Here is a 24,041-nt window from a genome sequence, read left to right on the forward strand (position 1 = left end):
TGTGCTGCTTTCTTCATCTTTCTGTCATGACCCAAATAATGGGTGGCATGTTGTTCAGCCATGTTGCAGAAATGTAGTGATGTATCATCATTGCAACCCTGGACTTAATGGTTTTCAAGGGAAGAATACACTGAAATCATCATGAATGGAATGCATCCCATGAGGGCAGCAAATCTCCAGTGTAAGCAGGTTGGAACCATTGGCAGACAGTTTTTGTGTTCCAGCAGTATCTGCTCAATGCAAACTGGCTTATAATGGCTTCCTAGCTGGTGGCTAGGAGGATCAGTGTATTCAGGTGTAAAGCAACGGGAAAGTACATACGATTCCTTACACAGTGTTTTAGTTTAATTGATAGGCTTTTGAGTTCATACTACTGGCACTAGAGTAGGAAATGCTACATGTTAGAACATGTAAAGTAAAGATACGAAGTAAAGTAAGATACAAAGGCATATGTGGATATGTCAGTAGTAAGTTACTTTCCTGATAAAACGCAGGCAAAAAACAATCACCTATAGGTAGCTAATACCAACACGTATCCCTCGTAATTAGCCCTAAAGTGAAACACTGTTAATAATGCTGACTGTTAATAATTAGCCAACTGTTAATAATAGCAACTCCATACTTAGACTGGCTCAGAGAAGCAATCCATGTGAGGACAACCTTAAGTAGTGCAGGGAATCTCCTGGGAATGGAGCTGCTCCACAGCAAAGTGGAGCTCCTGGGCTCAGAAATCACTGGGCAATGTCTTCTCCAGATATCTTTTCTGTGAACAACCTTCAAGCTTAGTGTTGTATTTAATTTAAAACCAGGGAACGAGTAGTGATACAGAAACAACTGAAGCAGTTTAGTGACAGCACTGATGGTGGCCTAATGCCTCTCACTATTGCATGCAATGCGTGGGGCAGAGGGAGGCTGCCAGCTGCAGAGGATGCCTCTGACTGCTATGCTGCTTACTAAGTTAGTTGAATACACAGGATGGAGTGTAAGATCTGTTTAAAGAATTCAGATTTTCATTGTTCTTGGTGGCAGTAAGGAAGATTTTGACTGATTCAGCTAATATAAATGAGAAATAAGCACTTCCATGTGATCTATTAATATTATTTTACTTTGAGAAATAGCTTCTCTCTGCCCATTTGTGAACATTTATTAAAAATAATGTGATGATTTAGTAAAACTGGACCACTAAAACAGTGGCTTTAAAGTGTATCTATTTTGCTTAGAGGTCTTCTCCACAGGCATCACTAAATAAGCAGTAGAAATGTAAATATGAATGACTGGGTTAACTGGAAATGTCATAAAGCCCTAGAGTGTGCTACAGGAGCAGCTGGTGTGCTGGTATCATGCCTCTGAAAGACCACTCTCAGGGTTTCTTGTAGGAACTAAATTTTATAACTCCATCCCATGTGCCTTGCAAAGTCATGGGGAGATGCCTGTAGCCCCACAGGAGCCATGCAACACAGCTGGCTCAATACTGGTGCAAGGAAATGAAGAGGAGCCCTTGATACTTTGGCTGCTACCTGTGAAAGCCCAAAATCAGCATTTTCCTGTCACATAGCAGTGTCCAGTTGTTCTCCAAACGTGGCCAGCTTGGCTGCTTGGAAGGCACAGGCTGCCATCAGAAGGCTCCCCAAAAGCTTGAGAGAGTTCCTTGTTATTCCTGTAGGACCAGACTGAGTTGTCACAGGGGAAGTGCATTCCCTGTTAACATTGGCTATGTTCAGCTGAGTGAAAAATACTCCACTACTTAGAATAGTTCAATTGGAAGGCACCTTCAAAGATCATCAAGTCAAACAGTATTGACACTTCAGGGCTAACTGAAAGTGAAAACATATCGGTGAGGGATATGTTATCCAAATGCTTTCTGCACGTTGACAGGCATGGGACATTGACCACCTCTGCAGGATGCCTGTTCCAGAGTTTAACCACCCTCACGGTAGGAAATTTTTCCAAATGTCCAGTCTGAATGCATTTTTGTGGACAACCTGATGTTTACACTGAGTAATGCCAATAAAGCAGGGTGGCACTACTCTTGAGTGGCAGCAGATGGAAAATAAGGGCAGAGGCCCTTTTTATTGGCTCTATGCCCTCTCCATTCTGTTGCTTGTTTTTGTGGTTGAGATGCAAAGTAGGAGCCAGACATTTATGAGTCTTCTCATGAGGATTACAGGTGGTAGGCAGATGTGTGTTTTGCCATGGGTGTTGCTGAGGGTTTCTGCTTTCACTTCCAGCTTTTACGGTGATGGATATGTCATCACTGGGACCTGTTTTAATGCCAGCTAAACACTACGTCATGGTTTATTTTACTATCCCCAGCCTGATTTAATTCATAAAATCAAGGAAATCACTTAAAGGCTTTTCACTATAGTTCCGTGATTATTGCCAATGCAGTGAGGTGTTTGTTCATCTGGTTTCTAAAGAAACATTGAGAAATGTGTCTGCATGGGAATAAGAAGAGTAACCCAGTTAGCAATAAGTGAAACCAAGATGCCAGGGCTGAATGTATTATAACTCATCAGTAATCATAATGGTTGATCATAATGGTTAAGTTCCAGAGGAACTTCATTTACTCAATGTACATGGTTAATTTACAGATAAGGTGAACATTATCTTAAATCTTATTTCATTTCATAGCAATGAAGAAAACGTAAATAAATGGAACTTTGGTGGTTTTAAAATCACCAGGCATTAGCACTGTGCTTCCTTGGCTTCTTTAAATATATGCATTTAGTTATCATAGTAAACAAGTACTCATCTAGACCAATTCCGTATTTCTAGGATTTACTTTTTTTTCTCTCAGTTATTTTGTGACACAGCTAATTAAAATATACTGTTTCGTTCCTCCTTTGAATGTAATAAAACCCTGCCTTATTCTTTCTGTCACTTTAATCCCTCTTTCTTTTCCATTGACACATTTCTAATACCCCTTCAGACAGGCCAGACACTGCTGCTTCATCTGTACCAAATCCACAACGCTTAACACCTTTTGACAAAATGGATACATCCTCCCTGTGGCTTGGAATTGATATATGCTGTCAAAAAGGGTTTTCCGAATGGTCTCTCTTTGTCACCTTTACCAGATTTTTATTCTCTGTTGTAGGAATGTGCAGTTTAATGTTGCGTTTCAAATCATTTTTGGCTGGAAAAGTGTGTAATGGAATCAGGGTGTCCCCTGAATACTCCTAACAGTAGGAGATGCCTCTTTGTTTTCAACACCAGAATCCCAATAGACCCTTCACAGCAGTGAAATTACACTTTTGACCTTGTTCACTAAAGTGTTTCTTTCTCTGTATGATTAAATGAGAGTAACTAACAATAGCTTCCTCTGAAATGTATAAATTTCCCTCTGTTTGTTTCTCTTAAGAAACTCAGAAAGGATGCTGTGCAATTCTCTGCTGATTGTATTCTCTACAAAAGAAAGAAAGGAAAAAAGAAGAAAAGCAGCCTCGCTCCTTCAGGGATGGGTGGCTGTTTTATCCATATTAAAAATGCAAAAGTAATTGATGTATTGATATTTTCCCTAGGCCACTGTGGTGTTGCTACATCTCGAGTGCGAGAGCACCACTGCAACGCACAGATTTTTACCCTTTAGTTGCTTCATTTGCCACATATTTTAAGAAGGGATGTTTACACACAAGATATTGCTTTAAAGTATCAAATATTAATATAGAAAATAAGCAAATACTGTTCTGAGTGAATGCTGAAATACTGAAAAGATCACTTTGTTGTACACCACAGTCTGTGAAGTTATACCAATCTAAAAGATAGATGCAGTGTTTTATGTAGATTTGCATGCAGCCTGTTAAGCTCATGTTTCTTTTCATTTGTATGTGACTTGGTGGATGTAGCCTGCTGCAGGCTGCACTGTGACTGTCAGCCCCATCTCACACACTGAAACATCAACGCATCAATTGCTCCACATATGGTTATTCAGAGCAGGAATTTGCTAAATCAGAAGATCCTCAAAGTGAGGTGGCCAGAAAAGAGAAAATCAGATTTTGTTTTTCCGCTTTAGACTACTTTGGCTGTGTTTTGGGGATATTTTTCAATGAATTCCTGTTTCCTGTAAATATTCACAAGCTCCACACTGGTGAATATACTTTGTTTTGTGCAGTGTGCACGTGTCTGAAATGCAAGTGCAGCCCTACATTTTGTCTGGGGGGAGACCCTGCACTGGATGATTGAGTAACTAGATTCAAAAGAGGGGAGCAGACATAGTGAAATTCTTGTTTTCAAAAGGACTCAAAAAATACAAGACTTAAGACTTCAGGGCATGGGTGCCATTATGAACAGGGTTTTTGCTCACCCTGATACGGTGCTACATAGAGAAGGCATCAGAGCAACAGGGCTTGGAAGGCAGCACACCCAAAGCTGTAGATCTGTGGCTCCAGACCTTCTCTCCTGCAAAAAAACAAACAAACAAACAAACCAAAACAACAACAACAAAAAAAAACCACTAAAAAACAAACAAAAAAAGCAACCAACTTTTGTGCTTTCTTTATTACTTCTTCACTGCTGATGTAAACTAGTGATTGGTGTGGCTCTGAAGTAACCTTGTCATCAAAAAATATTTTGTTGGTTGTTGACATACTTGTTCCATACAAACATGAATCACCCAGCTTCCTTTGGCAGGCTTGCCCTGTGGCCGTGCTGTAATGTGTTTCACCACTGTGATTGAAATTAAAATGTCACCATTAAACATGGCAGTCAGATGCTCCCTGAGCACTGCATCTCTCCAAGTTCTCTGGCTTCCTATGTAGCTATTTCTGACAGTTTAATAAGGTGGCTTTATTCTGGTATAAAATAATATGTTCGTACTTCCACAGTGCTCAGGGAGTTAAATGCTTTCAGAGCACTATTTCATTATGTCTATACATCTTTCATCTGTGGCAGAAGCAACAACGCTCACGTAACGTGGTGTTGCTTGTTAGTCCATTAGGAAGTGTAAAGTTAAAATGAATTGTCCTGCCAAACTGCACAGAGCGGCTGCCGGAAAGCAGCTGCTGGGCTGTTCCCTGCATCAGGCTCTCTTGGTGGAGCAAGTAGTGGTGCAGGGCTCTGGAGACTGCTCCATGGGAAAAGCCTTCAGACCGTGCTTGACAGCTTCGCTGCTCCAGCTCTGTTATTGCCAGGTCACTGAAAGGGCAGTTCAGTCTCTGAGTCCAACTAGGGGTTGATACGGTACCTCTTAAATCACAAAAACCCCACTGAGTGCGGCAGCTCCTGGGCCGGGCTTTCATGCCTGGCTTCTCTAGTGAGGCTGCCAACAAATATGTCCGTTTTTGTCATATATACAGTCACAAATATCCCTTACTGTCATGAAACTACTAAGCAGCTGGCGTGGAAAGCTAACGAAACTGCTAACAGGATAACGAGCCCAGCAGAGATGAATTCATGCCACTGACCTGTATGTGTACACCTACATCCCTCCTGTTGCTAATGTCTAGAGCTGTTTAACTCCTTAGATCAAATAATTTCACTCTTATGAGCAGATGCAACTTTTGACTTGAATCAAGTCCAACTGCTGAAAATATTAATGAAAAACATAAAACTGAGGCTCTGTTTAATCAGCTATTAACATCACTGCCTTATTTTCTCCCCACCCCCGCAAAGGTTTTCTTGTGCTAGGTTGTACTTCTCATCCCAGGTGGCTGCAATTTCTAGTGAAAATAAGTTGAGCCATGAAAGGTTGACCCACTCGCCTCTGAATTGCTTTTTATATGATGTTAGTCCCTCAGGGCCCAATTCTACCCACAGAAGTGAGAATGATAGCTATCAATGTATATCGTAAGTATGTCAGTGTACACAAAGAAAAAGATGAACCCCAGACTTCAGTGGTCTTTAAAAAACAGATTTCTCATGAAATGGTGATTAAATAGGAAGCAAAGGATGATTAAAAAATTAGCTTGACACACTAAGCAGTTAAATCAATTCCACTTCTTCTAGCGCTGCTCAGACCTGAACCTGTTTCTTCTTTACCATGTGAATCTTAGAAATGCTAGCAGTTCCTTTCCTTTGCAGTAATGTTCCTCCTATTTGCATACTAGCAATATCAGATGATCATTCAGAGACTGTGTTAGTCCAATATTATCTCCTGAACACTTGGGCAGTTAAACAGTACCACTGAGTTTGCAAAGCTGGTTTGTGTCAAGGTTGCATTTTGACTTTAGAGCTTAAATTTTCAGTGTTTGTATGCCTACCATAATTCTTGGGTGCATTGTAGTGCCATCAGAATGCCTGGCATAAAAGCAATACCAGTAAATTGATCAAATTATCAAGAGAAGTAAACTTGCATGAAAATGAGACTAGAAGATCGCAGAAAGGAAATAAGAAAAAACATGTAGAAACTGGAATTCAGGTGCCACTTACTTGCTTTATCTGTGCTGAATTCTATGCAGATTCATGAGGAGAGGTGGTTTGGTGTGCTGCTATTACCCAAACAGTGAACTAATCAACTGATGGTTGAGAAATGGCTCCAAATCAGTATTAAGATCTCTGGGATGTTCATCCAGCTGTTCGAAAGCACCAGGCATTACTATGCTTACAAGGCTGTGCAAATAATAAAGTAATATCATTTTGTGAGTGAATACATGACCAATATATGCAGTAGGAACACTGTATAAATTTTGCCCCTCTTAACTGTGTTTCATGCAGGGAAATTACACCAGAGAAGACTCAAACCATATTTTGCAGGCAATGGAGTAGTTTAAGAGGCAACAGACAGGTGTTGGAAACATTTCTTCTCTGCCATTTGCAGAAGTGCATGTGAAATCTCTCTACTGATCTATAGTCATTCCATTACCTGTCTGCCTCTGGCAGGTAGCTAGTTGAATTTGTGTTAAACAGGATTTTCTTTGCCATTTCCATTTGCTGTTGGAAAAGAAATGTTCTGACATGACATATGACCAATCAATAATTGGAAAGAGCTTGCTTTAGTCATTTGAAGCCAGTAGTATAGACAGTGTCAGCCCCAGCTGGGATTAAAACCTGCAAAGAGTAGTTCTGCAATCGCTGATTCTTCAGCATCTCCTCTGGGTGTCTACATTTCACTAATAAGGATGCCCAGCAGACATCAGCTGAAATAACACTTGCCTTTGTTGCTTAGATGTTTTTTTGTGCTCTGAAATGAATTTGGCATATACAAATATACTTTGTTATCCAGCCTAAAGGATGCACAGCAGGAATTGTTATCCTGTCTGTTGATAACTTCAGTAGGAAAGAAATTGCTTTATTTTACTATGACTCCAAAGAGAATAAGTGTCTGACAGTACCCCCTGGTTTTCTGGGTGTTTTTACATTTTTCCCCTCTACTAACAGTGCTTTATTACTCCTGCAGGGCTATAATCATCCGAAATGGTGAAGTCATTCCAATGTCTTCAGAATTCACTCCAGAGACCGAACGCCAGAGACTTCAGTATCTGGTAAGAGACTGGAGAACCAAAGCAGGCGCTGCTGCTGATGAGCAGTGCCCAGGAATGTCTGAGTTTCAGACCCACATGGTTGAGTTACTGTGGCTCAGTGGAGGACCACGTCTGCTGAACACCAATGACTGATTATGCATGTATATATGTGTTTTAGCCATCAGCAAAAGTGCAGAAAAGCCTGACAATGCAAATACTGATGAAAGGAGTCTTACCTTTTTTGTAGAGGCCCTTGGTGTCTGTGCTTTTGTACCTTGTTCAGTTGCTGACCTTCAGCAGCTTATTGATGCTGGATAACGAGAGCTCAGACATGCAGCTAACAAGCCACAGAGGTATTTCAACACATCCCAGTGTTTGTGACAGTATAAAGTACGTAAGAGTGCTCTTCGCACACATGTGAACAATATTGTTGGGTTTTATTCATTTGCTGTAATAGTATGCCAGTTGAGCTAGGTTGGGGAAAAGGTGTTCATCTTAAAGGTGATCTGAGTGAGTGTTAGTAGCTGCAGCGTAGGGTAGGTGAAGAAAGACTTATTTGCTGTAGCAACAGCCATACAGCTGTGACAGTATAACTACCCAAGAAGATGCAGGATGCTTTATCCATCAAGTCATGTTGGCCAATAAGCTGCCTAAGAAACATAAATGCATGATGTTACTTTTTATGCAAATGATCATGTTGTGGTTTTTTGTTTTTTGAGTTTTTCACTGATTTTCAGATCAGTTGGTTGGAGTTCTTTGGCTGTTCATCAGAAGGCTATTCTTAATGCGTCTGAGAGATTTATTTTCTGCTTCCTCTGATCTCCTGCTATTTTCCCCTGAAAATTCAAGAATAAGACAAGACAGTGTCACTATTTGCATTTTCTGAAGCAGGATGGACAGGCCAAGGCTGGAGGCATTCCTTGTTCTTCATGCATCTGTTTTCTTTAGTCTGACTCAAGAGTTGTGGTTTGAAACTAAGTAAAATGCCAATGGTTGAAGGGGTGGTGATGGAGGATTTTAAAGGAAATGCAAATGTTTCCACAACCGTCACATTTGATTTTTAGTCAGGTTCACTGGCTTAAAGCTGAAAATTTCAGAGGAAACGCTACTTTAGGAATATTCATATTCAGAGAACCAAGTGGAAAAAAGGCCTAATAAATATTTACACTCCTGTTACATTTAAAATAATTTGTTTGCTTTTAAAATAAAAAGGTATCTTTGGTATCTAGGAAGTCTGTAGGAAATACGAGATAAAACATTGCCTACAAGGGATTTTTTTCTCTTTTGATGTCCTTTCTGGCTTGTATTTGAAAACAGGAGCTGATCTGAAAAGCATTTCTTCTATTTCTTTTGGAAATTTCTTTACCTTTGTTTGTTTATTTTGTTTCAGTATGTAACAAATATACCAGGGCTATGGGTATCATGTTCAAAGAAAATACATGCAAGACAGCAAGAGCATGAAACAAAATTAGAGATGATTTCAAGTATAACATTTCATAAGTAACATTTTTACTTTAGTATTAAAAAAAAACAAAAACAACAAAGAACCAAATTCCTTACAAGACTGATATAAATGTTACACTCTGAAGTGATATTACTCTCCACTCTTGCATCTGTCCTGTTGATTAGATCTCTATTTACTCATCACCTTGGGCTGTCCCCTGATTCTTCTGTCTTTTTGCTTTATTCACATATTTTGTTGTTCCTATCTGAAACCTTACTTGCTTTGGATTTATTTTCTTATTTGCAGCTGAAGTTAAGTTTCTCTGTTCCAAACATATGGAAATGTTCTTCATGTTCTTCTTGAACGTTAGAAAGAAAGTCAGTTAATCATTTTAGCATAAATATTTCACCTGGTAAATGCAGGGGTGATGTTTCAGCTCAGGGCTGTCTATGCTGAGAAGTTGTTGCAAAGGGAAATGGAAGGTGTGAATTTACAGCAGGCAGGTTACTGAGTATTGGCTGCCTGCGAAGATTCTTTTAGTGTAATCAGAGTGGGGAAGCCTTCTTCTGTCTTTAGAGCCTGCTGATTATCTTGGCCACACAGGACGTTAGTTTAGGTTAACCGATGTCTTCTGCACTCATCCTCTGTCTTCAGGGCCTTAGCTTCCATACATAAAGAAATCTGCAGGAAAAGGACCTGTTTAGGCCATGTAAAATTTATTGCATGAAATCCTCAGGCCCTGTCTTAGATACAACTGTGTTCCAAATAGCAACGGTTGAAAAACTAGGGGAAAAACAAATGCTTTCTATACCTAGGTCATATTTTAATGCAGTTTTATTTCTGTGTATCCAAGAGTGACCTTCAGGCCTCGGTCATGGCAGGTTCAAAAGAACAAATTCACTAACCAGTCATTCTGAACGTCACACAGCTCCACAGGGACTCCCACAGGCTTCCAGCGGGCTACATGAGTGTGGGCGAGGTAGAAACAGACTTTGCACCAGGGAGCTTGCAGAGGTGTTGCACAGAAAGGCATGAAGAGATCCTTAAGGTCTTGAGGCCTTAAGGCCTTACACAAGTATCCACTTGACTCTTTGGCTTCCCCAGGCGCGTCAGGGCTCACACTGTTTCCCCTTCACTAGCATGCTTTCACAAATCTCCTTTGGTTTTGAATTTTGGTTTCTATCATTTCTATTCAGTATTCTGGCAGGATATCTTATATAGTGCCTACTCTAGTAAGGCTTTGTCTTCCTGTATCTGTGTATCCTGAGGGAGAACTCAATCCATTATTGACTGGGAACTGCTCTGAGATGTGCAGCAGTTGTGTGGGCAAATATTTTGAGAAACAATTTTTCTTCTATCTTCTGAGGAGACTGTTAATTTCAGTCATGACAGTGTAACCTGCAGTATTAAACTGTACAGATTTTGTTACTTATTCCCTCGGAAAACGTGGGTGCTCTGTGTTTGGCACCACATGTGCAAAGAGAATGGGCAAGCGTGAGTTCAATGAGAACTTGTTCTTATTTCATTGTCCAGGTGAGAGTTGAGTAATTGGGGAACAGAAAGAGGTGGTGAACCTAGATATCCCAAGTGTAAGTTAGTCCCTAAGTTACAAGTCGGATGTGACTTAATTCTCTAACAATTCATTCAATGTAGCACTGCTTTGACCATCTGTCACACTGCATGATGCTGAGGTAAAAAAGCATTTGTCTTTTTGTAACAAAGGGAGGACCAATCCAGGGATGGATTCATCTTCTACTTCCTTCCTTTCTTCTACTCCCACCTCCTTTAGTTATTTCCGTTTGGCTCAAATGTGAACCTGGCCATATGGTGACAACTGGATGCATTGTGCAGTACATGCTGTTGTGAGAGGTATTCTCAGGTAGTAATATATCCTCATGAAGAAAATGACGTGATACAGTAAGAATACTACTGTAAGGTATGGTTGACACATGGAAAAATATGTACAGAAATACCAAGCAGTGCATCAGAACTGCTAGTTGCCACATCAGCTGTGGAGGAGCTGAAAAGGGCATCGGCAGATGTGGGAATAGAGTGAAGGAAAGAGACTTGCAAGGTGCAATGAGATATGCACGATGTTCCCTGCCACCTAATTAACGAGCGCACTAGTGCGTAAGTCTGGGTTTATCTTAATTTCGTATTTGCTTTGCTGAACACTGGGAAACACAGCAGGAAGTAAATGGCCTTTTGAAAGAAACGTGACTAATATTTCCCTGAACAGACTCCATTTCATACAGCTAATGTTGAATGTACTACATCCAGCCACAAAATACACCATAAAATGGCCGAGTACCAAACATATGATACAAACCGTGCCAGATTCATGCCAAAAAAACTGTAGCAGCTTCTGAGAGAAAAATGATGGAAAATATTCCTGTTTCATAACGCAGAATAGCAATGTTGTCTGAACATGCCTCATAAGGATACAGAAAGTGTTTGATAGTCACTGTTTTTATTACATTTTAAGTTCTCTGAATGATGTTTCTAATCTGGGGTTCTTACAAATCGTGACTAAACAAATGAAAAATTAAAATGTGATGCCTCATCATAGCTGAAACTCTGGTACTTAGCTTGTGCTTATGTTTTTTGTTTGTTTTTTTTTTCTGTTCAAGGGATTTCTTAGTGCCTGTTTAGCTACTTGAGAAAACTGCAGATTTTCAAAGAGATGCTTTCATTTATTCTTTGGTTCAGCATAGTTTGGTAGGGATGGAAAGAGAGAACAACCCTGCCTTGTAGTAAATGGAGAACGGTTCTCAACAAACTCAACTGAAAGTCATAGCTGTACTCTTTTCTTTATAGAATTACAATGAAGCATCAAGAACAACTGTTAAAAAAAAAAAAAAAAAAAGAAAACCTACCAAAAAAAAAAAAAAGAATAAAAAGAAAAAAAAAATTATTCACATAAGAATTCAGCTCACGGCACCAGAAGCTTCCAAATTGCTCTTTTCCCCCTGTTCCAGTGATGCCAAAAATATTAGAATCAAGTTAAGATCCCTAGATTGTAAATCAAGCATTGAGGCTTGGCTGCGGAAGAGAAATCTTATTTGAACATTAGCAGTCCTGTGGTAACTCTGCCAGCTTTATTAATCTTATTTCACTTGTGACCTCAGACTTTCCATCTGAGTAAATCTTTATGAAATGCAGTCTCTCCCAATTGCTTTCCCTTTTCAATAAAGGAAATTCTTGTTTTCAAGGGGAAAAATGCTAAAAGCCTGTAAGTTTATGTCTTCTGAACCCATGATCCAGCCTAATAAGTAATCTCATAATCTGAGTTAAATATCTCCATTTTCATTTCAGGTCTTAGAGGTTTTTGCTTTCAGTAAGTCTTTTTTCACAGATAGGTAACACTATTCTTTACCTAGAAATACTTTGTAATGATTTAATCAAGATAGGCTATTTATCTTCACAAGTGAACTGAATTGCACTTTCTAAACATATTGTTGAGTTTATAAAATCATAGACTAGGAAGAACAAATAAGATTAAAAAAATGCTATGTGTAGAATACAAAAATCATTAGAGATGTTGCAACGTCTTTCCAACTTGAGCAAAAATAAATGCAAACCTTACATGTATTTTTATATAAAGAATCCTGAGTTCTGAAGTATGGAAAGCCTCATCTTGTCTAACATTGCTTGGCAACTCAGAAGTCAGTTCTGCTCCTCAGACATTTCTGTATCGAGTAGCAGCAATCCAATTAGATGGCCATAGAAGTTTAGGTGCAGAAGGGAACCTTGGATGCCTGTAGATTACAGGAGGAAAAATGTAATTCCCTGAACTGTGCAGAGTGAATCTGATGGAGCTCCCATTTCAGGAAGGGATCACCATGTCAAGATCATACTTTGTGCTTAAAAGCTGCCTCTTGAAAGCAGAATCCAATCTTGTCAGCTGCACAGAGCATCTCCTTCAGCCCCGTCTCAGCTGAGCTGGGAGGTGTTTTGTGAAAGGATGGCTGGCAAAGGGAGCAGAGACAGGCTGATCGACGGTTAGCACTGTGATGTACTGAGCCTGATCCAACTCCTATTAAATTGAGTGGGATCAGGTTCAGCCCTTAAATGCAGGAAATATTTTACTGTGAACTATCTGTATGATAGCTGCCAGGTAGATCAATAAGGGCTTCCACTGCTTCCTGCTGCTCACCTTTGATGAGTGCTAGATTTATGACAAACCCAGCAACTAAAGCCAGCTCATTTGATCTGCCCTGATGGCAACTGCTGCTGAAGATAAGACAGACGTTATTGCCTTAACTGGCTGGATAAGGAAAAAGAGACACCTGCAGAAAGGTTGAGAAATGCTACTCTTTCTATTCCCTAACCAATTTGTCTGTATCTTCAGAAAAATTCACAGTGTGGCTTATGTTGGGAGGAAAGGATTGTTTATGCATTTATTAAAGAAAAACAAGTAAAGTTTATTTCCAAAGGAAAAAATATGGTTCGTCTAAGGATAACCTGTCAGGTGATCTGAGTACAAAGTGTGCAGTGGACAAAGTTGAAGTTGCCTCAAGCTGTGTTGATGGTGTTCTCAAGCTGTGAGGTGCTCAAGCCTTGGGTTTGGTGGAGCCAACTTGAGCTCCACATGTACGCCCTCCAAGTCTTTACTTGCTCAATGGCTTTGTCATTTGACTGTTCCTTTCTCTTAAGTCATCAGCCTGCAAAAGGAGATGTTCTGCTTTATGAAACCCTGCAGACTCCTTCAGGGTCAGTGGTGAAGAGTACTTCAGTAATCACAGCTGGTGAGAACGGGTGAGAAGGAATGAAAGAATTTTAGGAAGAGAGGGTTGCTAAACATAAGACCACTACCAGACTCCAGGTAGCATGGGAACTAGTGTATGTGCACCTTGCTGGAGCAAATCTTGTTGTTGTCCTTGTTTGAAAAGGAGGAAAAAGGAAAAGAAAAAATAAAACGTGTGTGGGAAGGGAGTGAGAAGGGATAGTAGTGCTGCCTCAGTAATAACAGAGGATGTTTTATAATCTTCATGTGGTATCTGTGGCTTGATTTTTACCCACAGGCTTACATGCAGCCCCACTTGCTGGGAAATGAGTTCACACATTTAGAGTTTCCACGGAGGGTGCAGCGCAAGGAAGTTGGAAAGAGGATGCTCTACCGTGACTTCAACATGACTGGCTGGTAAGGATGTGCCCTTCTCAGCAAGAGGTCAGCCTTTTCCCCAGCATATGCCTGCTTTGTACACATCTGTGAGTAAACTGCATCAAAGGTGGAGGTGTACACCTTTGTATTATAAAGAAAGGTATTTTCATCTTTCAGATGTATTTTGCTTTTAGAAATTAATATTTAAAATGAGTTGACCTGCCTCCACAGCCCAGACCACAGATCATTTTAGTACATGAGCACTCAAAGAAGAGAAAACTCTCAAGAGGGTAGATATGCCAGGAGTATTCCTGAAAGACAGATAAACAACTTTCCTATCTTGCAAGTAACATCTTATAGAATCTGGATCAGTGGGTGACCATTCCTTTGCATGCAATGCTTGCAGAAGAAAAGAGCTGCTTCCCATGCTCCACTGCAGCTAACACCTCATTTGGGTAACCCTTGAGGGCCTATACAAATAAAAGTTATAGTCATCCTAAAATGAAAGATTTGAATGAGCAGCACTGACTTGACGAGGTGAAGATAGAAAGAGTGATGAGTTTTTTGTCACTAGACAAACCTAATGTTTCTTTCTTTGTCTCTGTCAGTGTCTTCATTGTTTTGTGCCAGTTCAAGAGGCTCTTTCTCAAGTGACTCTCACTAAGAAAAGTCCAATGCCTTGTCATTGAGTACTGTGTATGTGACCTATAAAGGCAAATGTCTTATATATGCAAATGGCTTTTGCTTCTCTGCTATTTGTGTTTCAGCATCCTAAGAAAATGTTCGTAGAGGAAAGGAGGGGATGGAGAGGGTAAAAAAGCCTGAGCTCTTGTAGATTTGGAGACTTGCACGCACAAGTACAACTGCAACTCCACATGCTTCTGATTGTCCCATGCTTTGGAGACCGTAAATATAATGATATTTTAATGGCAGAGTTATAACCTAAGTTTATTAATATAATCTGGAGTGTCTGTACTGTACAGAACATATTAATCTGGGAATACTCATAATTGTCCATCAGCTTGAACAGCTGCTAGTAGAAATATGCAATCCTTTCCTGAAAATAGCGGCTGCACATTTTGAAAAGGCTGCAGGCAAAAGCAAAAGAATGGGAACAAAATGAGAACATTGGCCCAACTGAGTCTGAACAGTAAAATATTTGAAAGGCTCTCAGTTTCTGCAAAGGGAGATTTTTCTTATTAAGTACATCGATCTCTGAAGCATCAGAAAGGAATGGCTTCATGTAGACTTCCAAAAGATTTTTCAAGATGTGAGATGCAACTTGGAGGGGGGGGAGGAAGCCAAATTACACAACAAATATTGTGGATAGATATGTAAGTAGCTCCAAAAAGGAGGGTAGGAGCAGAGTTATGTAAGTGGTTGAAAGATAAAGAGAGTTTCACCTGGTTCACAGGAGTTGTCTGGATTTTCCTCAATTGGTTAGAGGTCTGGAAAGGAAATACAGTTAGAATGACTGAACTTGCAGTATTTGCAGGTGACACAGCTCTTCTATTAATAAACAAAAAAGGTCTCTGAGGAACTATGAAGGATTAAATGATTTACACAAAGGGGCATCACAGTGATCAAATTTGGTGTTGATAAATAGCAAGAAAAGGATGAAAAATAACTGCTTTTTGAAAGTAGAAACAGCAAGAGCTGTTTCAAATACAACTGTGAGAGTCCTACTTACAGGACTGTTGCTTTTTTTTTTTTTTTCAGTAAAAATCATAAGCAGGATGCTGGGATGCATACAATGTTGGAATGGTTAAAAATTAAACAAAGGGATAAGGCTGCATATCGGTTTGTTCCTTACTTGTGAATATGTGCACAGCACTTCACCTTATTCAGAATGGTTATTGCATAACTAGCTTGGCTTTAGAAGAAAGATAAATAGGAAGGAACATGTTTTATATGTAGAATAGCAAGTAGAAGATATTGGATAAGTCTAAACTGATTGCAGATTTGTTTTGATGTATTGTATTTCAGTACTGGTGTGTGAACTCTGTTAACTCTAGCATATGGCAGGGGGGAGAAGTGAGTTGATTTTGCCTGCTGATTTCTCTGAATTTCCTGAAGTGTGAGGCACACATTGATCCAGTTACCGATTCTAATGTGGTCAGTGCAAAGATTACCACTGGTTTATCACAAATACGCTTAGCTGTAAGTAGTTGTTCTGGAACAAATACAAAAATTGTGACTTGAAAATTGAAGTCTGAATTTACCTCAGTGTTTTCCCAGAAAGGGTTGGCTTGTGCCAAGCAAAAGCATGTGGAGATTGTGATGATACTACCTCTCCCTGCTGTTCCTTTGGACTTCTAGCTGGAAGTGGAAAATGGGGGCTGCATTTTTGTCCTGAGTCAAAGAATCTGAATCTCTTAGCCGTTCTGTACCCCACAGCTAGAGTACATATTGCCTCTTTCTTTTTTTGCTTCAGGACAATGAAATGGTGAGGGAACTGCTCTATTGTTGTAGCATTTATCGAAGTCAGAGTCCTTTTAAATAAGGATTTATTTCTTTTCTCAGGGTGCTTTCCCAAGGAAGTCTTGTTTTCCATCGAATTACATGCAGTCATCTCCTAAGCTGAGGAAATGCAGTCTGCTTCTATTTGTCCAAAATCTGGGTCACTCTCAGTGGCTGAGGTTGTGGACAAGGTGTGAGATTTCTTACCTTGATGGCCCCTCAGAGGCGATGGTTTGAGGTGGCTGACATTTCACTGATTCTTTTCCACCTCAAGAGTCTTGCTCCTGTTTTCTTCCCCTTCTAATCCTTCAAATTAATTGATGCATCAGGACATGGCAGCCAAGGACGTATCTGTTCTCCATTTGTTTCTAAGGACAGTATCTATCATGGAAAATGAATTAGCATATACATTTCTTTTCTAGAAAACGTCAGATGGTGCTTTGGCCAGCCAAAGCCTGGTTTGCTAAAGTGTTGCCAATCCTTTATCACTTAAGATGCAGATCAATTGTCTGAATCTTTTTTTGGTCGGTGATCTCACTGTGTGTTGACATTTGCATGTACCCGAAGAGAAATGCAGGTGATGTCAGGAAGAAACAGCCTCACACTTACTGCCTCCCTTAGTAGGAGGGTGTAAAACTCTGCTCTGGTGTTTCCTCAGGAAAATGAACTGTTTTACTTTAAAATTCAGGACATTTTCTTCTATTAGAAGTTGTATGCTTTTTTAATTTTTTTTTTAAATTTTTTACCCTTCTCCTGTGCACTGGAGCCTTTCAGATTCTCAACAATGGATTGGCTTGCCCAGCTCATTTGGATTGTAGAAAGTTATTGTCTTTCGGTCTGTCATAATGCATTTGGCCTTTTTTTTTTTCTTTTCTTCCCTTTTTTTTTTTTTTTTTTCCTGTGAAGTTTCCACACTGGCTTTGTCTCAGCTGCCCACAGTGGTAGTAGAGCTGCCAAGTTTCCCTGCAGCATTAGGACAACCACTGATCCAGCAATGTGTGCTACATCACTAGTCCAGGCTGCCTGTAACTGCCCTGACACCAGCATTTCTCTTCTGCCTCCATTTCTCTTTGACTACTTGCCTTTTCTCCCTTTTCTCTAGTAGGATGAGAAATCTGCTGCATTAAATGTATATAAAATGAATCCCATCTAGGTTGAAGCTGGCCATGAGCTGCTCCTCCTGCACCATCACCCCCCACACATCATGATGGAGCAGCCGTCGCAGAAAGCGTTCTGTAGCTGGCAAAGCATCTTAAGAGCTGTGTCTCCTGCTGAACAAGCCTCCAAGCTGTCTCGAGCTGTAATTTGCTGGCAGACATCTGTGTTACTTACAGTCTTTCACAGCTGGATCTCTGGTCTGGGGTTTGCAGACCGTGGCTTGCCGAGGTTAAGCTTGAATCAGAAAGGGTACTTCTGGTGACATGGACACGTCCTGGCAATAGACGGGGAGGACTCTGGCCACAAGAGCAAAGTGCTGCCAATGCTAAAAGAGGTAGAAATAAATGGGGAAGAGGCGTGCCTGGTGAGAACTGTGCTCCTTTTAAGGACGGCACACAGTGAGAGTTTTCCATCTCCTCCTTTTATTTAGCATTTAAGACACGGTTGGCAGGCTTTTCTTTACATGTGGGTAAATGAGGGAGAACAATTCTGCTTTGCTCTGAATGCATCTCAGGCATCATCTCCAAACCTGCTTGGTGCTGTTCTGGCTTACTGTGCCCCTTACGGCACATAGGCACATGGAGCTGTTTCATCCAGTGTGCCCTGTCAGCCTTCTGCAGCCTTGTGTTTAACCAGAGGTATCCAGAAGGCACTACCCATTGGCATCAGCCATTGTGGTTTCAAAATTAACCTCTTGCTTCTTCTCAGAACATAAACAGTGGCCTTTCTGGTGTTTGCATTAAAACAGGATTTGTTGAATGCTTGTTTTCAGATCAAAGCTCTAGCTTTTTCACTCAATAAATTTCAGCAGCAAAAGAGCCTGGACAAAAAAATCCGGTTTCAGTCCTGACATGTTCCTGACTTCCTTTGCCCTCCAGGTCTGCACACAGTTGTACAGGACCCATACAGAGCAGTTTGACCCAGTGCAGCCCCAGCCAGGCCTTTGGGGTTGGAGCCCCAGAGCACAGTGTGCTGGAGGGCTGTGTGCTGCACCTGAGTTTGCCCATTGACGGTACCTGCAGGGCACTACTGGCTTCTGGCGAGGTTTTGTCACAGTGCATGACCTGGGGATACGCTATGCTTGTGATTGATTCCAAGGCAGAGGCTGGTGCCCAGGAGCTAGCACTGAGCAAAACCTATTTTATTCTAGAGTCAATATTGGCCACTTCCTGGCAAGCCGACAGCCTATTCTGTGCTCGCCCTTTTCTTTTCCAACAGGGAATGTCTTTCAGCCTCCAAGCATCTGATTGAAAAAGCAACTTCACTTTTCAAGCCATTTTATATTGTTTGGGATGGATGCCTTTTGCTTTCATTGCACAGCCTGCTTTGCAGTCTGCGGTTCAGTCTCCGGCACACAAAAACCAGTGTCTCATTAATCACTTACTGGGGATCCAGAGTACCACGGTGAGAGCCAATGTACATGTTTTGCTTGGTAATGCGCAAGCCCAATAGAACAAATACTGCCAGTGTTGCTGCTGTCTTATTCGTTACTGCTCCGCTCCACGTCCTTTGACAGCGCGCTCAGGTAGCCTGGCTGAGCAGTGCATAAGCAGATTGAGAAATGCCACAGAGAGCTTTATGAAGCAGACGCCCGCGCTGCACCCCCATTTAATATAAATTGATTTATTGAATCAAGCACAGAAGCCCTGCTACAGAAACCTCGAGCTGTATCCTCTGGAGAGCCACCTAATAAAACAGCCCCAACTGACACTCCTCATTAGCTTTTCCTCCGATCCCAAGGCAGTATTTAAAGTGACACTGTCCCTCTTTTTGCCTGAATTTATCTGCCGGCTAATGCCTGTGGGTCTAATTAGCTTAGCATTATTAGTCTTATTCAGATAAGCTGCATTTCCTAACAGCTTGAATCCAACTTGTAAAAAGTAATTGGAAGTCTGCAGACCCTGTGCCATAACCTGCTTGATTACGCCTTTTAGCCAAATTCATGTAATTTACAAAAAGTCATCCTCCCTGCCCCATTTTTTAATTGAGCTTTTTTGTCTAGTGAAACCTTCTGCGCTTCTTCTGCTGAAACCCTGCCTGTATTGTTGTGCTTGGGACCTCAACCGTATCCTTTGTGCAATCACCAGGGAGAGATCAAATTTTAATTTCATAATTACTTCACAAGAAAGCAGCCTTTTCCCAAGCCATGCCTGGTATTAATTTCCTCCCAGCAACTTACATTTTCATAATTTAATGATTATGGGCCACCTTAGCAGCATTAAACCTTTCTAGAGAGTGGAGAGCGAGGATGTCACCTTCGCAGCACAAGCGGCGATCCGTGGCCTCTTGCCTGGCTTGTTGTCCTCGTGCTCCTCCGGTTGCGAGGCAGCCGGGTGCTGCTCAGTGTGCACAGCCAGAGCAGCTTGCTGGGCTGTGCCGGGATGTCTGGAGCATGGCTTCTCAATGATGAATGGCTGTTTGCAATGTGCATGTTATGCATCTTTTTAAGATTTGCAGCCCTCGCTGCAGGAGCAGCGGGAGGTGGGAGCTGGCCTGCTGCGTACAGCGTATCTCCTGGCAGTGATGAATGACTCCAGTTTCGCCAAGTGCGCACATGCCACAGGAGCTGAGCCAGAGTCTTTGGGACTGGAGAAAGCAAAAACAAAAAATAATTGTTCTGCAACAAAGAAGGAAAGTAAGTGTGAGGGTAAACTACTTTGGAAACAGCCTCTCTGGGGCCAAGTGAGCCTGGCAAGAAAGTGGCTGGTACAAGTCATGTTCTGCAGGAGCATCTTCTGGAAGCAGTGCACCAAGACCTGTCCCTACATGGCTGCGCAATTCCACTTGGGCTCTGCCTTGATGTAAGGTCAGGTTCCTCATGTGAAAGGACACCAAAAGGCTCCCAGACTGTGGAATCTGTTTTATTGGACAGAAACTAAGCTGAAATAATCTTCAGTCTGAAAACCAATACCAAATCTTCATCCTGGTTAAGGTGAAGTATTTTACCCCACTTCCTCTTTCTAGTCCGGACACTTTCTCTTGCTTCCTGAGCTGCACACATTCCATATGACCTCTGCTGGGCCCTCAGGAAATCCTGCTCCTTTACATCGCTGCTCAGGATGGACTGAAGTCCCTGCTCTCAGTTCAGAGGAGGCCCCTTACTCCCAGTCTCCAGTGTTGTTGCTGGGATTGTGAGGTCTCTGCTTGCTTTGTCTTTTTGCCTGCCCCATCCTGCACTACAGGGATCTTTCTCAGAAGAATTTGCTGCACAATCCCTCCTTTCCAGAGGATCCCAGCTGGCCAGCGTGGAGCAGACACTGCGGGTGAACAGGCAGTCTTCCTACCATCTGCTTTACCACATCCTTTTAGCAAGAAGTGCAGCAAAATATGAATTTACAAATGATTCTTCTGTCCATCACAGTGCATTAAGCCTATAGGGTGTTGACAGCCCACTTCCCTTACCCGTCTATCTTCAGGGTAAGTTGCTGACAAACCTTCCTGTTTGTCTTTTTAGAAGAGATGAAGTAAATTTTAAGTGCCTAAGTTAGCAAAATCACTGTGAAAAAGGCTTTGACCCAGTGAAGCTGTTGCAGAACATGAACCCCTTTGATGTGCAACTGTAGTGCCTGCACACAGGTTCAGGTGCTCGCAAGTGGTGGAAGCTCTGCCAGTTGCAAACAGTGAGTAAATGTGCCTGCAGTACATTTGTTTTGTCCCTCTTCTTCTCCTGAGCACAAAAAGAGTAAGGTGCTTATAAATTATCCTCAGTTATGGTTTCTCCTAATGTGCTCTTTTATGGACAAGGACCTCTCCAGGTCCTTGCCCACCCTATCTGCAGCTTTTCCTCCACTGCTTTCTGTTAGTGCTCTGTTAGAGGTAAATGGATTAAAAAAAATCAGCCACACTCAGAGAAGTGCCTGAGAGAAGATGCCAATGCTTGAGTCTTTGAAGTGGGCTGGCCAAGATGATGGCCAAGATTTGCTTCACTTAGGAATTACATCCACAGGAGTACGTGGTACTCCTGGTGGGGTACGTGTCCAATCCGATGCAGTCCAGACTCTGTATTAGGACTGACTGTACACCACAGTGCAGGCTTCCTGGAGGGTCAGAGTTCAAGTACCAGTCTGATTTGACCAAGATGGGAATTATAACTGTGTGCAAGGCACACACACACACAAATTTTAAACTTTTTTTTTTTTTTTTTTTTTTTTTTTTTATCTTACATATGTGTAAACAGAGTTGGAATTTGCAGAACTAAAACATTGTACAGTTTCAGATTTGGAAAAAGGTATTTCTCCCTTTTGTGAGGAAAAAGTATTTTAAAACTTGTATGTTTCTCTCTTTACCTGGAAGAAAACCTATTAGAGTATCTTGGTGTAGAATAGATGATTCCCTAAAAACAATTTGTGCATATATGCATGTGCATCTGTCTTCTTTAATCCACCTGGGCTTGCCATCATCATTTCTCTTAACAAACATAACTATAGTTTGTGTGTTTTTATTGTATTTGTATATTGTAGTTTTGCCTCATTAAACTATATGTCAGATGAGTAATAGGGGAAAGACACTGAGGCACTGAAACATTAAAGCTAACATATCTAGAGGGTACTTAGTATCAGACAGTGCTCTCTGGATTTAAAGATCCTGACTCTGCAAAAGCACATGTGTAGGGATGTTTTGAAAAATTATGGTTTCATTGAGACATAAATTGCATAATTTTCAGTGCTCTGTGCCTAACCTGAGCTACATATCACTTCTCCCTTTGGAAAATTTTGTGTGTAGCTCAATCGAAAGTACAAAGAGTTCATTTTGGGGTGGTGGTTTAAGCTCTGTTATCCAAAGGTAGCTCCAATCCTCTTATTCCTTGCTGGGGCTGCGGGATGGGCAGGGCAGGAAGGAAACACCTATTTCTATCAAACTGTGTGTTTCTCAAAGATATAACTCTCCTTTTCTATTGGTATGGCCAAGAAGGCTCGACCTTGGGTGACACAGACCAGGAGGATGGAAGGTTGTTTGGTTTGCTGGAGAGGTTTTGTAGGGTTTGGTATGTTGTTTGTATGTCTTTGCTTTTTTGCAGGCTAGTAGAGAAACAGTGCTTTGTCTGCAAACACGTCTCAAAGGAGAGTCTTCATCCTTGTATTCAGTATAAACTAAGACATTTCTCATGCCGTAGTTCTTTACCTTTGTGCTTGCCACAAGTGGGTTTTGCTTTGTGCTTCAAGCTAAAGCCTTTTGATAGTGATTCTTTTTGTTGTTCCTCCCTAAATATCAGGTGTCATTAGCAGAGATGTGAAAAATGAGCAAGTGTTCTAAAGCCAAATGCTGTGGAAAAGCAGAGCACACAATGAGCATGGAATCTGGATTCTTATGCCATCCACAGAACAGAGCTTTTAGGTCAGCATAGACTGTTTTTTCGCTACCATCTTTTGTACCCAAGGATGCTGATACAATACCCTTTCATGAACAGCAGACTTGTACATTATGCTGTAAAAGAAAAGAAAATACAGGGTGTTCTTTTGTCACCAAAAACTTTTATTTGTATATTTGCATCTTCTACTCATCCTACTCATGAATTTGTGTGTGCTTTCAGAAGACTAATTTTAAGAACAGAAGGCTTAATGCATGCAAGAAATTCTCTAGGATTTTGGCTCATGAAATCTGTATTTTGGAGGTGACTACCATTTCAAGCTCCAGCCAGCAGTGTGTGTGTAGCTTTGATAGTCTCTTACTTAACAAATATTTAATGTACTACTAATGACTGCAGGTACTGCAAAAAGATTGTCTTTGGCATTTAGCTGCTTCTGATGTTTTGGGGGTTTTTTTGGTTGTTTTTTTTTTCGTGTATTTAGAGCAGATTCCAGTTTGCATATGAGTAACATCATGTCAGTCCTAGTTCTTTCGTTCTGACATCTCTTTTGGCTCCCGGTGCGATTTGGCCTGCTTTTTCAAAATGTTGGTCCTGAGTCCAAATGTAACTTTGTGGGTGGTACATATGTCAAGCCCTAGTTCAGTTTTTTTGGACAGCAGCACCATTTCATAATTCTTCTGAAACGAAAAGAAGAAATGAAGTTAACTGAAAGAAATGCAGCTAGATTTAGCTGGGCAAAAGCTTGCCTTTTTTGCTCCCCCCTCTCTACTGCTCTGTTTTTCCATTTGGAGAAGTAGAGATTTACGTGGCAGAAGTACTGACAGGATTAGGGTAACTCAGAGCAGCAAGCAGTAGCGTGGCCTTGTCTTCATAACCTGTCTTCTCATGCCCTGGTAGCTGTTGAATCCTTCTGGGATGCAGATGAGGGAGATGAGGAGTGTGGAGAATCGGAACCCTGCATTTGTGTTTGTTAAAACAGCAAGGTAGACTGAATTATGAAGATGTCTGAACAAGGCTGCATTGGTATTAAAAAAAGCCAAACAACCCCCTCAGGTTCTCCATATGTCTGTGTTTGATATACTGATTGCCATATTATATCTTTATGTACAGCATACTCTCTAAAGAGCACAGGAAGGTATAAATGCAACTTTACTTCATAAAGTCAAGTGA

At 41.1% G+C, this 24,041-nt stretch overlaps 1 protein-coding gene across 1 annotated transcript in view; it reads left to right on the forward strand.

Annotated features, from left to right (window-relative positions):
- PPM1H (protein phosphatase, Mg2+/Mn2+ dependent 1H) overlaps positions 1–24,041 on the forward strand; it is a 125,525-nt gene that overhangs the window by 82,037 nt on the left and 19,447 nt on the right. Inside the window, exons 5-6 of the mRNA XM_052668293.1 lie at positions 7,334–7,418; positions 13,866–13,984. Of these exons, the coding sequence (XP_052524253.1) occupies positions 7,334–7,418; positions 13,866–13,984 (204 nt within the window). The remainder of the gene's footprint in view (positions 1–7,333; positions 7,419–13,865; positions 13,985–24,041) is intronic.

This window comes from Tympanuchus pallidicinctus, unplaced genomic scaffold (genome assembly GCF_026119805.1).
Source record: "Tympanuchus pallidicinctus isolate F22 unplaced genomic scaffold, pur_lepc_1.0 scaffold8, whole genome shotgun sequence".
NCBI lineage: Eukaryota > Metazoa > Chordata > Aves > Galliformes > Phasianidae > Tympanuchus > Tympanuchus pallidicinctus.